The 16,890-nt window shown below is 42.0% G+C and overlaps 1 protein-coding gene across 1 annotated transcript; it reads right to left on the bottom strand.

Moving 5' to 3' along the window:
• Nucleotides 1-11,588: 11,588 nt before the first annotated feature.
• Nucleotides 11,589-15,400, bottom strand: LOC127231966 (protogenin-like). The gene is made up of 3 exons (XM_051197931.1): nucleotides 15,291-15,400; nucleotides 13,035-13,139; nucleotides 11,589-12,464 (listed from the first exon to the last, which is right to left on the bottom strand). The coding sequence occupies exons 1-3, from the start codon at nucleotides 15,318-15,320 to the stop codon at nucleotides 12,057-12,059; spliced, it is 543 nt and encodes a 180-aa protein (XP_051053888.1). The 5' UTR covers nucleotides 15,321-15,400; the 3' UTR covers nucleotides 11,589-12,056.
• Between the last annotated feature and the right edge of the window lie 1,490 nt (nucleotides 15,401-16,890).

The following is a 16,890-nucleotide window of genomic DNA, read 5'->3' as shown; positions in this document are numbered from 1 at the left end:
CTAGGTGCAGACTATTCCATCAGGTTAAAAAAACAAAACAAAACAAACAAACAAAAAAAAACCGATTTGTTTCCACTTCTAATCTTAGGCAAGTACTCTTTGCTTTTTTGAGATAGGGTTTCTCTATAGCTTAGGAGTCTGACCTGGAACTAGCTCTGTAGACCAGGCTGGCCTCGAACTCACACAGATCCACCCGCCTCTTCCTCCTGAGTCCTGGGACTAAAGGCGTGTGCCACCACTGCCAGGGTTAACCTTCCTTTCCTCAAGTTGCTTCTGTCAGGGCATTTTATTATAGCACTATCACTAAGACAGCCAGAACCTAATTTGAGTTGTGCAGGAAGCCTCCTGATGCTATTACAATGGCACCTGAATTATGAAGGAGACACATTCTAACAATAACAATTATTAAATGATATCCAAGGAGTGAGTGAGGGCCTCATACATACACTGAGGTGGGGTAAAGGAGTTCATGGAATTAATTGCACAAATCGACAATTACGTTACATGAGGCACCAGTCATGAGCTGGCTTCCAGCCTTGGAGAGAAGACAGTGGGGGGTGACGGGCTGAAGGTGAGCTGAGTTTTGGACGGCCTGGGTCTGAGGTTGGGTGACAGAGAGATACACTTATGAATTCATAATACCTCAGGTCATATGTGTACCAGTACTTAGGGGTCACATCTGCATTGATGCATTTATAAGTAATTGTATATCAGTGTTGTGTAATGACCCCAAACTCAGTGGTTTAAGTTATCATTACTTGTTTATAATTCCGTGTACAGGCCATCTGTGCTGGACTCTGACAGAATGGCTTTTTGTAGTACCACCAAGTGATTCAGAATTTGTGGTCAGTTCGTGGTCAAAGCCCTTACATGTGTTGAGTCGATGGCTTTGAGCAGGATTGATGAGCAAACATCATACCTGGGCTGTGGGGTAGCATCCACCCTGTCAGGCCATACTCTTTCAGATGATAATAAGAATTTCTAGAGTATCAAGGGAGGGCAAACCCTACTATGTGAGCACTTTCCAAGTCTTGGCTTATGTCTCTTTGGTTAAAGCAATGTATTTGGTCAATGCTAGAATCACTGTAGGAGTGCATTACTACACGGACACACAAAATAGGAAGAGCAAATTGGGTCTGTCACTGAAAGCATGCATGTGTCCTTTCCCTCGAGGCTCTTGGGAATAGGGAAGGCAGACAGGAAGACATAGTGCTTTTACACAAATCTACACATACCCTTCACACTTTCATGTCTGTCTTGTTCTTCACTCTCGTTCCCTTGGGAAATGCCGAATCCGTATGAAGAGTTGTCACTATGCCTCAGCACACTGATCCAACATCATGGATACAAACCTTAAAATGTCAAAGGGAAACTGAAATAGCATCACATTTACACAGTCATGCAGACATGGAGGAAACTGTCAGTTTGTCAGGATCTAGGGTTGGCAAGGAGACAAGCGTCAGGGCAAGCATGTGAGGAATAGTTAGATTACATTAACTAAGGCTGAAGACCCACCACCCTACTCCCCCAGGGTCTTGGACCGAAGAAAGAGAAAGGGAGCAGAGCACCAGCTTGTCTTTCTGCTTCCTGACTGAGGATGTGATTGGATTGGGTGCCTCATGCTCCAGCTTGGTGACATCCACTATGAAGGATGGTACTCTCAGCCTGTGAGCCAAAACAAATCCTGCCTTCCTTTTTGTTGTTGCTTTGGTTTTGTTTGTTTGTTTCGGTTTTTTGGAACAGAGTTTCTCTGTGTAGCTTTGGAGACTGTCCTGGAACTCACAATGTACATCAGGCTGGCCTTGAACTCAGAGATTCTGCCTGTCTGTCTCCCTAGTGCTGGGATTAAAGGTGTGTGCCACCACTGCCCAGCATGCCTTCCTTTAGGCTGCTCTGGTTAGGCATTTTGCTACAGCATACACAAGTCACTGTTCTTCCCACCCAACCCTATTAATCTCCTCGTGTTCCCAAAACAACAGAATTCCTCTCAAAAATGTTCATTCACCTTGCTGTAGTCAAATCCACAAGCCTTGGCTATGAGTCCCAGAGTTGATCTGCACTGAACTTCTCACTCAGAGAGGTGCACAAAGTAAATGGGCTCCACTGTTCAGAGCAACAAACTCAATGCTTGGACAGACCCAGGCTACAGACACAAATGAAGAGTCAGGCAGAGCCAATGAGGACGGCCAAGAACAGAATTCAGTCCCACATACGTTTTCAGAGTTAGATGGAGATAGAGAAACCTATGGAAATTAAGAGGAAATGGGAAATCACAAAGCAGGTTGTTAAAGGCATGACCATACTCTAAGGCAGGCTCATGCTCAGCATAGCTGACAGCACATTTTTTGTTGTTGGTTTTGGGTTTTTTTGTTTGTTTTGATTTGTTGTTGTTGCTGTTGTTTCATATTTTGTCTTCCTTTCTTGATTTCATTCTTTTAGAGAGAGAGAGAGAGAGAACATGAAGTTGGGTGGGTGGTGGCTGGGGAGATTGTGAGGTCCTGGGAGGACTTAGGGGAGGGGAAAAAGTATAATCAAACATATTGCATGAAACAATGTAAAAAAAAATTAAAGAGAAGAGAGAAGACAACATACGCTCTATGCGTGACCACTGCTGACATCAATATGGCAGTCAAGTAGGGTTCTTGCCTTGCTTTGCTGTGTTTTGCAGCAATAGTAAAAGGCATAGGTAGATTGCAGCTTGAGAAAATGTCTTAAGTAAGCAAGCTGTATGAGTATTTGTGAATGAAGCACAGCAAGGCGGAATTAGAGCAAGGTTTAGTGAAAACCAGCAGCTGAGTAAGGCACGATCAGCACGCTATGAAATCTTTCTTTGTTCCTTGAGAAAGGGTTCCTCTGTGTAGCCCTGGCTGTCCTGGAACTAGCTGTGTAGACCAGGATGGCCTCGAACTCGAGATCCACCTGCCTCTGCCTCCCAGGTACTGGAATTAAAGGCATGGGTCACTGTCCCGTGGCTTACGAAATCTTTCCTTTTCTTTTTTCTTTTGAGACAGGGTTTCTCTGTGTAGCTTTGGAGCCTGTCTTGGAACTGGAACTCTGTATGTAGCCCAGGCTGGCTTTGAACTCATAGAGATCCGCCTGCCTGTCTCCTAATTGCTTCGCTGGGAGTAAAGGCATGCACTACCACTGCCTGGCTACAAAATCTCTTTTAAGAGAGAGGAAATGTGCCTATTTTAAGCCTTTAAAAGCCTGTGTTCAGGATTCATCCATATTGTATTGTTATGGGCGTCCCCTTGGAGCCTACCTACACAGTTCATATACCAAGTCAATGTAGAAAAGGAAATTTTACTGCAATCAAGTCACTACTGATCAATCAGGACCTCAGAACAGACTCAGAAGCTCAACTATAACCCCAAGTCAGAGTGTTACAGAGCTTTTAAGCCTGAAAATCATAAACATCTGTGTCAAGTTACAGTTACATTCTTGACCAATCAGGAATCAAAGATTAGGAACTTTCCTAGGAACATTTTTCTGTGGTACACTTGTCCTCATTGGCTGGTTTACTCAACTATGTTGAGGTGGCTTGCCTATCATTCTTGTCTCATCTTGCCAACCAGGATGTTGTCAGTTACCTTGGGGGGGGGGGGTCTTAGGAACTCAGACTTTATTTGACCATTATTCAAAATGGAAGTTCTATTCAAAATGGCTGCAGTTTGGTTCCCTCTCATAGTGCATGCATCAACATTTCATTTCTTTGGAGGCTGAGTAATATCCCATTGTGTACACAGACTGGTACATTCACTTTTCTTATTTATTTAGAGACAGATTTTCATGTAGTTGAGGCTGTTCTTGAACTTGATATGTAGCCCAGGATGATCCTGAACTCCTGATCCTCACCTCCCAAGTGCTGGGATCACTGGTGTGTCGATTGTTCTTCCAACCTTTTCACTTTGATGCTTTATTGACTTTTCTAGCTTCTTTCTGCACACACGTGGAGAGGCCAGAGGACAAAGCCCAGGAGTCATCTCTCACCTCCCACTGTGTGGGTCCTGGGGGACTGAACTCAGATCATCGAGATGGCAGCAATCACCTTCACCTACTAAGCCATCTCTCCAGACCCCATTTTTTTTTTCCTAACGTGTTTGTGCTGTATGCCTAGGTACTTACTATTTTACTGTACCCATGAGTTCTTGACTTTTCTTTTTTTGCACATGCTCAGCCACTGCTCTGATGATATATCCTCTGGTGTTTTAGTTTACTTGAGTTCTATTGTATCCTCATCTTGATGTTTAAACTCATCAATTATTTAGAAAGGTGTAAAAACTTCAAAGTGTCTAGCACCTTTCTTTTCATAATTAACTTTGCAGCTCATTACCTTGGGGTTAAAGACCATGGCCTATAGGAGTTTCACCCTGACATTTGTTCAGACTTCTAGCAAGGGTGACTCAGCATCCCCTTGCAGAACTCTCAACTTAAGTTCCCAGCACCTACATTGGACAGCCAACTACTTTTACCTTTAACTCCAGGGGACCCAACACTTCCGACCTACACGGGCACCTGTACATAAAAGCCTGTGCACACACTCAGTGGTTAAGAGCACTGGCTGCTCTTGTAGAGGACCCAGGTTGAGTGCCCAGCACCCACATGGTAGCTAACAACTAACTGTAATTCATTATAGTGGATCTGACTCCCTCTTCCGATCTCTCTGGGCACTAGGCACACACAAACGTGCAGACAAACACTCATACATATAAAATAAAAGATATGTATCCTTAAAAAAACAAAAATAGTAAAGAGTGTCTTTTCTCTTCACTTCATTAATTCAAGCTTGTTAAAAATTTCTATACTTACATTTAAAAAAAAATCAAAATTTTGCCAGGGAGTTGGTGGCACATACCTTTAATTCTATCACTTGGGAGGGAAAGGCAGGTGTATCTCTGAGTTCAAGCCCAGCATGATCTACAGCGTGAGTTTCAGGACAGCCAGGGCTACAAAACCTTGTTTTGAAAAACAAGCAAACAAACAAACCCCCAAATCCAAAAAAATTATTGTTATTATTGTGTGTTTAAGATGTAAGTACGCACCTGTGGTGGTCAGAACAACTGTATACAGCCATTTCTTCCTTCTCTTTCCCATGGATTCCAGCATTACAGTCAAGTCATCTGGCTTGTACACCTTTAACGATTGAGCCATCTCTCTAGCACCATCTCTAGCTGTCCAATGGGAAGGTTTCCAGCCTCCTTTTGTCATTCCAAACTCTCACTAGCATCTTCATCTGGAGGCATTGCTTTGTGTACATGAACACGCCCAAGGCCTCTGGTCACCTAATGCTTGCTTCTTGACTGTGTGCATCAATCAACAGGAGTGGGAAAGGCATATGCTCTTGCTGGTGTTCAGAAAATGCCATGTGGCTTCCATTCTTAGAGGGAGGCCTTAAGCACACACATAATATGTCATCCTATCCATGTATTCTGTAAATCACAGATGTCTATTCTCTAGTCTCCCAAAGAAGGAAAACACATGCCTTCGTTTTTTAACTAAGGAAAAGTTTTATTTAAAATGTGCAATCAATCAGTATGTAGACAGCAGTTTTCATAAACATTTTGGCATTTAAACTTTTATTCACTTTTTGGCATGACCTGTAGGGTAGAATATAAACTACCCGGGGTGGGTAGGGATTTTAAGAAATATTTGCTATTATGCTAGGAAAAGAAAACAAACCCACATTATTAAACAACAACAAAAAAATGTTTTAAAAAGACATTTTAAAAAGTACATTCAAAAATCAAGGCAAACATTCACTTTCTTCGTGTGATTGAATCTGCGGAGCTGGTCCCCTGAGTGAAATAGAAATCAAATGTAGCTCAGCTCCACAGTCCACCAGGAAGCCAGCAAATGCTGCCCTTACAAGGAAGCAGAGAGTGGCAGGACCCAGAGCACCCACTACATAAAATAACTTAACTGGCTCCCACACTTCATTAAATTCACATCTTTGAAATAGAAAACACAACTCCTACACATACAGACACAAATTTTTGTCCAATGACAGTAACAGACAGATTTTCTTAATACCTGTTCTACACTCTACCAGGTGGCTAAGGCAATGTCTGTGTTCAGGCTTATTGCCAGGAAGGGTTTTAGTTTGGGAATGGAAGAGATAACATAGAATGTGGCAAGTAAGAAACTCTATGACATAGGCAATAAAGAGTAGTTCCTTTTCTTTTTCTTTTCTTTTTTTTTTTTTAAAGTGACCAATAACAAAAGTAACTAACACTCTTTCTAAAGGTGTATTTCTCTGTCATAAAATATGGCTGAGACAGAAACTTGAGGAAGTCTGTAACATCTGGCATCTCATAGAAGGAGTGAAGACAGCTGATGCCAAGGAAAGGCTCCTTTGTTAATAATGAAAGATGAGGCCAGAGGTGGGGTGGGGATGTAACACCTTTAATTTCAGCACCCAGAGGCTGAGTTCAAGGACACGTAGCTTCTTCGTAGTCAGCATCTCATCCTGTGAACCGAAACAGCTTTCTCTCTTCTGCTGAAGAAATGCTGAACATTAGGGTTGAATTCAAAGACATCCTTCCAAATGGAAAGAAAGCCAGTATTGAAATGATCCAGAAATCAGAACAAACTGGAGCTTTAGAACAAAATGAAGCAGGTGAAGTAGGTTAGAGTATCCTAGGAGACACATAAGCTGATGGAGTGAGGAGAGGCAAGGGCAATGGGAAGCATCCGAGTTGCCCAATCAGAAGGTTGAACATCCATCACTGTGAAGGCAGAAAACCAGGCTGCAAGGTTGTACATGCCAATGTGCTTTGGAAAGAAAACCAAGGATGAATCTGCCCTGTCTTGTTCATCTACCCAGGATCCTCAGCCCTTTCCCAGCAACAAACATGAAAAAGGCTTTTCAGATCTTTCTGATGAAGTCCAACACTGCTGGAGGTGAACATTTAAGAGATTTTCCCTATAAAACAGGAGCCAGGTGGTGGTGGCACACACCTTAAATCTCAGCACCTGGGAGGCAGAGGCAGACAGATCAGATCTCGGAATTCAGGCCAGCTTGGTCTACAGAGAGAGTTTCAGGACAGTCAGGGCTACAAAGAGAAACCATGTCCCGACCCCTCTCCTCCCCCCCCCTCAAGAAAAGACTGGAGTTAGGACATGAATGAAGCTCATTTTCCAAAAATGCTTAAAGCTTAACTGTCTTCGAAGGGTTTTAGAGATAGATTTTAACATGCTTTCAACAAACTGGTTTTTCCAGTCTTTGAAATTATAAAGGTCTCCCAGGAGCAAGTGAACATCAGATTTGCTACCTCTTGAAAACCTAGTACCATGCTACTGAGAAGAATTCCACAGAACTGATGGCTCTGTAGTAGGAAAAATAATGGCCACCCACAAAAGTCTACAGAGAAATCCTCAGAACCTGCAAGAATCTTACAATAATATGACAAAAGAAACTTGGCAGACATGGTTCATATAAAGACATCATCTTAGATGATGGTCAGAATAATCTAACCAAATGAAAACTTGGAATTGAAGCATCTTTCTTTCTTGGGATCAGAGAAAGAGGAGAGGGGGCTATGTTGCTGGTTCTTTAGAAAGACTGAGTTCACAGTCTTTAAAAGTTGAAGAAGGCAAAGGAATGTTTCTTCTCTCAGACCTCAGGAGGAATGCAGCTTCATTAGCACCGCCATTTTGTCCTGGTGGTGCACACTAATCCTGGGCAAGAGACAGGAGGGTTGCCACCGGTTCAAAGCTGGCCTGGCTTACTCAGCCAGCAGAAAATTTAGGACAGCAGAATTTCCAAGCAAAAAGAAAAAACAAAAAACCGCCTCAAAAAGAAAAAGAGTTCTGACCTACAGAGTTCTAAAATAGTTGTGTTGCTGTTTACAGACATTAAGTTAGTGAACGTTTGTTAGAGGACATTGCAAGAAAATCAATACTGTACCCACCTGCCGGAAAAGCCTGTGACACACACATTGCCTTAGCCTGTGAACTTATATCCTGAGAATAAACAACCCAGCACAGAATCTACGGTTGCCTGCTAAATACCAGTTAAGATTCACAATGAGACGAATGGCTGTGCAGGGTAGTCTCCAGAACCAATGCTCTCTCTGTGCTTACAGATCGCACGAGTGAATTTTGACCTCTACCAAAGCAGTTTTATCAGAGACACATGTAGTAAAATTTCAGGCAGAAAAATCTGCCTCAGAAAAGTAACAGCTCTTTTTACAATACAGTTCAAACTTGTTTTCCACATCTGGTATTCAAATTGGACATTTGATGACATGCAAATGTACAAAATGGAATCACGAATTGCAACAGTCACTGACTGATCCACATGTAGCAATATTTCCTAAAATGACACCCCCCCTTCCTGCTTTGCTATGTAGAGCAGGCAAAGCAGGGCTATCCTTCCTTTGACTGTTGCAATTGATTAAAGGAGTGTACCACGACAGCTTTGGATGGCATGAAAAACTATTCTCAATGGTGGTGTCTTCCTAAAGAAGACTTCAAACAGTGCTCTGAGTTGTCAGCCATAAGCCTTTTTATTATTATTATTATTATTATTATTATTATTATTTTTTGCAGAAGCCCTCTAGAAAGCATAGACATGTTCCATACTCCAGTCACCATTGAGTTGCTGGCGTAGCTTGTGTCTGAGTTAACAGCAAGAAAGCCTGTCACATGTCACAGCATCTAATTCTCTTGATATCTTTTAAAAACTATTTAATGGATAAATCTATCTTTTACAAATCTCTAGATTCTGTTAAAAAAAAAAAAAAAAGCCATTCTTCTTCACGCAGGTTTCCATTTGAGATTAAAGCCCAGCTTCTTTGATGCAATGAAAACCTTACAATTTAGGAACCACCTTTTAACTCAAAGCACTGGCCACCCAAATAGTAGCTCCTTTAATTTGACTTCCTCAATCTATCCCTGTAGTTGAATCAGCAGATTTCACTGAAAATCCTCAGGATGCCCTCTGGACACAGAGGAGAGGTTCTGGAGAGATGTTTCATTAACATAAAAACAACAAACAACAGTTCAATGTACAGCTAAATTTCCCTATATTCGGAGGTAACCTTAAATATCTTTGGTTTTTTAAATTTCTTTTTAATTTGCTGATATAAAGTACTTGAATAAAAAACACTGATAAATAACCAATATAACTGTATTGCCTTTACTATGTAAACGTAGCCTTTTGGTATTTTCTTTTTGCCACTAAAGCTAGATTCCCTATCTGGTTCTAAATAAATTTATTTTAAATCTGCTCATCTTTACTTACAGGCTAAATTATATATTTTAATGGTCTTTGGTATGAAAATACTGATGAGCAGTATTTTTTAATATTTGACATTAAAAATGACAGGCAGGTTATCAACACTTCTAGCAAATATTTCTTTGGGAAATGAAACAGTTACCAACTTGTACATCAGCTTATTTGGAGTTGAAATATGATGAATTAATGGCACCATGAGGAAGAAGTGATAACCTTCACATTCTAGTTAGAATTTCATACTTCAGACTTCAAAGAAGCTTGCTTTTACCAAGCCAAAAGCCTCTGTTGAACATTAAATACCTTATCCCATGAGATCAAAATACTTATTTTTTAGTGATTTTTTCCCCCTCTCCAACAAGTAATTTTAAAAAAATTGAAAATACATTAATACTATAGAGTTAAAGATTTCTTTACTTGCTGAAGGGAAAAAAACTCTACAATTGAAATATTTTATAACTATCTGCTTATAAGGAAATTACAACTTATTTTAAACACTCTGGTGACAGTAAGGTAGTTAATGTCACTACTCTAATCAACTGTAACTATCAATATAAATCCTACAGTTTAGGGTTAGAAATTACTTGTAATTGGATCTATTTATAGCTGTTTCTAGGGAATTCCATTTGGGGTAATATAATAGAAATTTCATTTTCTACTGGAAATTCTTTGGTAACAGAATTATGACAGAAAAGTCTGCCTAAGAATAGAATGAAAAGGTTAAAAAAAAAAAAAAAGCACTAGCAAATAGTTATAAACTAAAGGTCTATTGTAACTAAGGGTCTATTCATCAATAAACTGAGCACTTTCTTCTGTGACAGTGTCCCCTCGGACCCTTTTAGATGGCCCAGGCAGGGAACACATTTCTGACGGGTCTGGCCCTAAGCCTGAAGTTTCACCTTTACATTTTGTTTGCTCTTGAACACTGAAAACAACTGATCCCATTGTACCTCTTCTTTGTAGACACTGATAGAAGTCGGCCCACACACTTCTACAACGAACCAAACCACACCATACCCTGTCAATGCACCTGCCCATTCGGCATGAGCTCAAAAGAAACAAAACAACAAAACAAAACGAGACAATTCCCTGAGTACAGGAAAGAACAATAACACTAGCATAACTTTAAAAAGAGGTAGTATAAACAGGAGCACCAAGGCAGGGGAAGCCGGTTCTTCTTGCCTCCCATTGTTCACCTAAAGCTCTGCTTTCTTTTTTCTTTTTTTCTTCCTCCACCCCCAACTTTGCCACAAAGCCCACAACGGAAGGGACAGAACAGCGCTCAGAAGCAGAAGCTGGTGCATCCTGTGGGAGAGGTTCTAAGCACGTTCTAGAATCACAATGAAAAAACTCTGTGGTAGGGTCATCAAGATGACGGCACTGGGTTACCCAGCAGAGTTCCCTTGATTTTAGGACACCTGGTTCATCTGTGGAGGCGGGGTTTCAAGGGAAAACCCCACATGGGGCCCTCCTTTTAAAATGCAACGGGGGGGGGGGAGGGGGAGGACAAAACCGATGATTTTAAAAGGTTAAGGACGTGCCTCTTTTTCACCAGTCTCATATTTTGTCCCTCCCATGGGGCTCAGCACCTCAGTTTGAGAGGTCTAAGGTGCCAAGTAAACAGCTTGCTGATTTCAAACCAGGCAGAAGATGAACAGTAAGCCACGAGCTCGGCCATTGGGGTAGTGGGGGACAACATCCCTGAGGCAAACCTGCGCTTCAAAAAGAGAACACCCCCAACAAGGTGCCGGATAGCAATAGGGCTATCAGTAAGATCCAAGCTTTGTTAAGGCAAATTTTTGGTATCCTTCTTCCTAAACATCTTCATGGATATTAAAAAGGTATAAGGCAAAACTTTTCAATATACTGGAAGGCACTGCTATTACGAAAATCTCAAGTTCATCTTATTTTCTACTGCTTTGTTTATCTTCATCCTTAATACTTCATGACATGTCTTCAACCCATTTGAAGCCCAACTGGGATTTTAAAAGAGAAAAATCTGAACCATCAAAAAAAAATCCATTTTCTACATTGTGTTTTGCAGTTAGCTCAGAAACTCTGAAGATGTTACGAAAGCGCAGCCCTTGGCTGACTATGGGGCCAAGCAGAAGGTGGCTATTGCAGGCTGAAGGCAGGCAGGTGCAGGCTAGAGCAAAGGACTCCTGCCCTGGTGCTCCCAGCCTAACAGCCTTGCAAGGATACGCTCCTCTATATGCTATGGAATGGTTCTCTTTTCCAAAGACACATATTTGTTTCATCCATTCAAATAAATATAGTCCCATATTTTCTCCTCACAGCCAGAGGTCTTAACATTATCCAAATAATCATGCAGGTGTCATAGTTCTTTAAAAAAAAAAAAAAAAAAAAAAAAACACAGAGCTTCAGATCAACGTTCTTCCTCATCTACCCATCGGACTCCTCAGTTACATACATCACACACATAATGGACACACGGCGTCACTAGAAAGTCCCGCTGGCTATGCTGCTGAGAGAAACCAGCACGGAAAGGAGGCAACACACTTCTTCAGAGTCCGCCAACAGCAAACTGAGGTAGCTATTCAGCAGAGGGCTCGGGCAGTCTTCCCTCCGCTCCAGTGATATATCATAGAACCCAGTCAAGCGTCCTGACTGCCCTTTTTCACATTGTTGACAATTGAAACATTCAAAATTCGTGCGCTTAAAAATAATTATAAAAATTAAAAAAAAAAAAAAAAAGATCAAAAAACCAGTAAGACATCAAGATTTTCACAAAAAGGCTTTTTGGCTCCCTGTTCATTGTCCTTCGAACAGATGCTTGTTGTAAATCCCTGAGCATGGCTGTCTAGATGGGAAACCCATCAGCAGCAAAGCGCAGCCCTGCAGACGGTGGCTGTGCGGCTGGGGAGGAGGTCTGCTCAGCCGGCAAGGGCTCTGCAGGGTCTCCATGTTTCTCCACTGTACCAGCGCCATCAGAATCGCCGCCAGCCAGGGAATCTGAGGTGCGGGGTGTGCTGCTGATGACTGAGGACAAGTGTATCTCATCATTGGACTCGTGGGAAAACCGTCCAGAATCCCCTGTCTCATGGCTGCCTTCACTGTTGGCTGAATGCTCAGTGTCGAGGGCAGCCCCAAAGGGTCTTGGGAAACTGGTGGTCTGGCCTGGGGAGGTGGGGGAGTCTTCATCGCTGATCAACACTGTGGTGCCTGGCTGGTAAAAACAGACGGCCTGGGTAGTAAACCTTCTTTGTGTCTAGGCAAAAACAGAAAAGGTAGCAATGAGACAGCAGATAACTCATATGCAGGGACAAAAGGTCGCCATTGTGAATGGACAGAGAGCTGGGAGCATTTCTGAACTACTATACCAACTGAAATGCCAAAACCTTCCTTGGTGAGGCTGGAGAGATGGCTAAGTGCTTAAGGACCCTTTAGTGCCCAGCACCCACATCAGTAATTCCAGCTCCAGGTGATCCAACGCCCTCTTCTGGCCTCCAGGGGCAGTACTTATGTACATGACATACAGCTACCCAGGCATAAATAAAAATAAAAATCTTAAAAAAAAAAAAAATCCCACCAACCCAAAACCTTGGTTACTGTGATATAAGCTCACGTCCCTCTCTTGTCTTATGGTCCTTATGTCCCCACTGAAGACCCACATCTCTGATTACTATCTGAACTGTCTTTCTGGTTGTCACTCATCACTCTTCTCCACTGTCAGAACAGAACCAGGTGGGTCAAAGCCTATTCATTACATTTCCCCATTCTTTTTAATTATCTTTCCTCATGCTATGGACAGTGAAGGATTCTCACATGAGTAGATTACCTGTTCGGCTTTCACCTTCTTAGTGTCTTGGAAGAAAAGCCACTTTTTCTTAGTGTTGTTTTTAATGATAGGACCATAGCTATTGATGATCAGGTCAGTCCCTCCCTGAGGAAATACAAAGGGAAAATACTTCAGAATTGTGAGATTTGGGTTCATCACAATTAGTACACAAAGAGTGTAAATGTCTAAAGAAGACAAAGATCACATATGGCAATTGCCTCTTTTTTTTTTTAAATAAAGGTTTATTATGTATACAATGTCTGCCTGCATGTGTGCCTGCATGCCAGAAGAGGGCACCAGACTTCATTATAGATATTTGTGAGCCACCATGTAGCTGTGGGCATTGAACTCAGGACCTTTGGAAGAGCATCAGTGCTCTTAACCTCTGAAGCATCTCCAAAGCCTTGGCACTGCCTCTTGTACTCAGCATACTTGTTTGTCATCAGAATCATATTGGGGCTGAAGAGATGGCTCAGTGGCTAAGAGAACTGGGTGTTCTTCCATAGGATTTAATTCCCAGCACCCACACGGTAGCTCACAACTATCCATAATTCCAGCTTCAGGGGATCCTATGCCAGAACCCACACAGCACAACGAGAGAACTGACTCTCACAATCTGTGCTATGAGCACCATGACATGCTTACATGCAAACACCCACAAACATCAGAAACACAATATAAAGAAATGCAAAGAGTTAATACACATTCTCCCAAAACTTTAGAATGTTTTTGTCACTGTAAATTTCAGGAAAGGGTCTGTGAAGGACGGCTGACCACAGGGGAGAGGTTGGCTCTGCAGGACACAGTGACGTCCCTACACCATCATCTTCTCTAAGACTCTTTTAAACAATCTAGAAAACATTCTTTGCTGAGGCAGTGGTCACACATCCCAAGCTGTGGGTGTGTCTGCAGTTACTGGTGACTGACACGTGTCACATTGGTTATAGAGCTACTTATAGGAATGTGATGAGCCAGGTGGTGGTGGCGCACACCTTTAATCCCAGCATTTGGGAGGCAGAGGCAGGCAGATCTCTGTGAGTTTGAGGTCAGCCAGCTCTACAGAGCTAGTTCCAGGACAGCTGGGGCTACACAAAGAAACCTTGTCTCGGAAAAAGAAACAAAACAAAAGAATTTGAGGAGGCTGAACACAGTTCTAGCTGGTTTCCACGGTGCTCTAAGAAACCCTGAGAAAGACATGAAGCAGCACCCTCTGGTGATATACTTCCTTGTAATATTCCACTTTCTCCGGCCATCAAGAGAAGGCTCTTTATATTTTATATGTACATGTGTCTTGTCTGTGTGTATGTATGTGTACCATGTGCCTGAGGAGGTCAGAAAAGGGAGTCAGATCCCTTGGAGGAGTTACAGGTGGCTGTGAGCCTCATCTTGGTGCTGGGAATGGATTGTGGATCCTTTAGAAGAGCAGAAAATGCCTCTAACTTCTGAGTCATCTCTCCAGCCCATATCTTTTTTATCTTAAAAAACAAAAAAGAAAACTATTCTTTGAAGGCAACAGAGATGGCTCAATGATTATGATCACAGAGAGGTGGCTCATTGGTTATGAGCACTGACTACTCTTCCAGAGGACCTGGGTTCAGTTCCCTGCACCCACATGGCAGCTCACAACTGTCTGTAATTTTAATTCCTGGGGACCCAACAAACATGCACATAAAGTAAAAATAAATAAGCTAAAAACAAAAAACAAAAAACAAGTACTTAAAAAAAAAAAGCACAAGCTATTTTTTCAGAGAACCAGGGACAAGATCCCAGGATCCATATGTCATCTCACAATCATCTGTAACTCCAGTTCCAGAGGATCTGGTGCCCTCTTCTTCCATCCTTGGGTACTGGGCACACACATGTTGCAGAGATATACATGCAGGCAAAACATACATGTAAAAGATTTATTTAAAAGTAAATCTTAAAACCTCTGTAACTGCTGTGCACTGAGAATGGATTCAGGCAACCGTGAAACTCAGTGTAAAATAATGTAATAGAAGTGCTTACACCAGAAGTGCAGGGGAGCCCAATTATACTAAATAATAGCTAATGATGGTGTATCCTAGCTCCCATAACCCTGCCTAATATCTGTGTCCCCACCTCTTCTGTATCTTCCATTCTTTGTTGTTTCTCATGTGTCCTCGACTTCTTCCCCCAAAACTGTGGGCGGAGTATATAATTATACTTAACAGGACACACTCAACACACTTCCCTGTTACGCTCATTTCACTCAAGGAGAAGCATTACATATCAAACCTTTGCATCAATGAAGTTGCTTGGCATCATGGGGACCAAGGACTCTTCATTCTCGGTAGCTCTCTCCAGGTTCTTCCCCCTGTCGCTCCCTGCAGCTACAGAGGTACTGGCTCGGGATAACGGCTGGGTTCCACTCTGTGCTGTTTTGGAGGCAGATGACTTCCTGAAATATTGGTTAAAAAAAAAAAAAAAAGAAAAGTCTTCTCATCTCATAGAACATATGGGCAAGTGCACCAAATTTGGCATTTAATCATAACTTTCTCTCTCTTTTTCTTTTTTTGTGACAAGGTTTCTCTGTGTATCTTTGTAGAGCAGGCTGGCCTCTAATTCACAGAGATCCACCTGCCTCTGCCTCCCAAGTGCTGGAATTAAAGGCGTGAGCCACTACCGCCCAGCTTTTTTCTTACTTTTTTTTTTTTTTTTTTTTTTTTTGAGCTATCCCAAACTGGCCTCAAACTTGTAGAAGATAATGACTTTGCATTTACATTTTCCTCTTAAAATTTTTACATTTATTTGTTTACTGAATGTGCCAATGCGTGCATTCCCTCACATGCATGCATATGTACGTGTGAAGGTAAGGAACAATTTGCAAGATCCAGTGTGCTCCTACCAGGTGGAGTTTGGTAGTCAGGCTTGTGACCAAGCTCCTGTATCTACTGAGCCACCCAGAACCATCACACGTATGACGGCCCCTTGACCTTGAACTTGGTCCTTCTGGTGCCACCATGAGAGGTGAGAATCACCACACTGGCTTAAAGTAGTGCTGGGGAATGAACCCAGGACGTACGTGATGCTAAGCACACTACTAACTGGGCCAGCTCCTCAAGCCCACAGATTTGGAAACAGAGGGTTTCTTCAATGGTTATGTCTCAAATATCTTTGGAATATAAATGTTACATTTTTTTAAAGATTTATTTCTTTATTTATTATGTATGCAGTATTTTGCCTGCATGTATCCCTGCAGCCCAGAAGAGGGCACCAGATCTCATTACAGATGGCTGTGAGCCATCATGTGGTTGCTGGGACTTGAACTCAGAACTTCTGGAAGACCAGTTAGGGTTCTTAGCCATTGAGTCATTTCTCCAGTCCCTAAATATTAGATCTTTAGCTCTACTCACTGCTGTAGTGTTTGCAATTTGCCAGATAGCTGATGGCTAACACATCTGTTTACTTCACTAGCCTGTGATTCCGGCCCCTTGTTCTTTATTTCTCTTAGTGCCTAATGCATGTCTGCTACCAATACTTAGATATGAGATCATAAGGGATCCTCTGGGGGAAAGGGGTGTGCCATGAAAAGAGACACAGAAGGAAAAGTCAATCGCCCATTTTCTCAAAATGATACAGAAATGCAGAAATCAAACCCCCATCTAGGGATTTTTATTGGCACAGCAGTTTTTTTCTCTCCAATGGCAGGAAAATGATCTCAGTATAAATCCAGCACACTCTGAGCTGTAAACCCCACAACATAATACTCCTTTTAAGGAGGAAAATTACTCAGTTGATTCCACAAGGCGCTTGATTTCAATGTGTTTCCTGCAGCTGCTGTTATTTAAATATTTATAACCATTACAGCATCTCTCCTTTGCACGCCTACATACGA

The sequence above is a fragment of the Phodopus roborovskii genome, unplaced genomic scaffold (genome assembly GCF_943737965.1).
Source record: "Phodopus roborovskii unplaced genomic scaffold, PHOROB, whole genome shotgun sequence".
NCBI classification, from domain to species: domain Eukaryota; kingdom Metazoa; phylum Chordata; class Mammalia; order Rodentia; family Cricetidae; genus Phodopus; species Phodopus roborovskii.
This window is presented reverse-complemented; position numbering and strand designations above follow the sequence as displayed.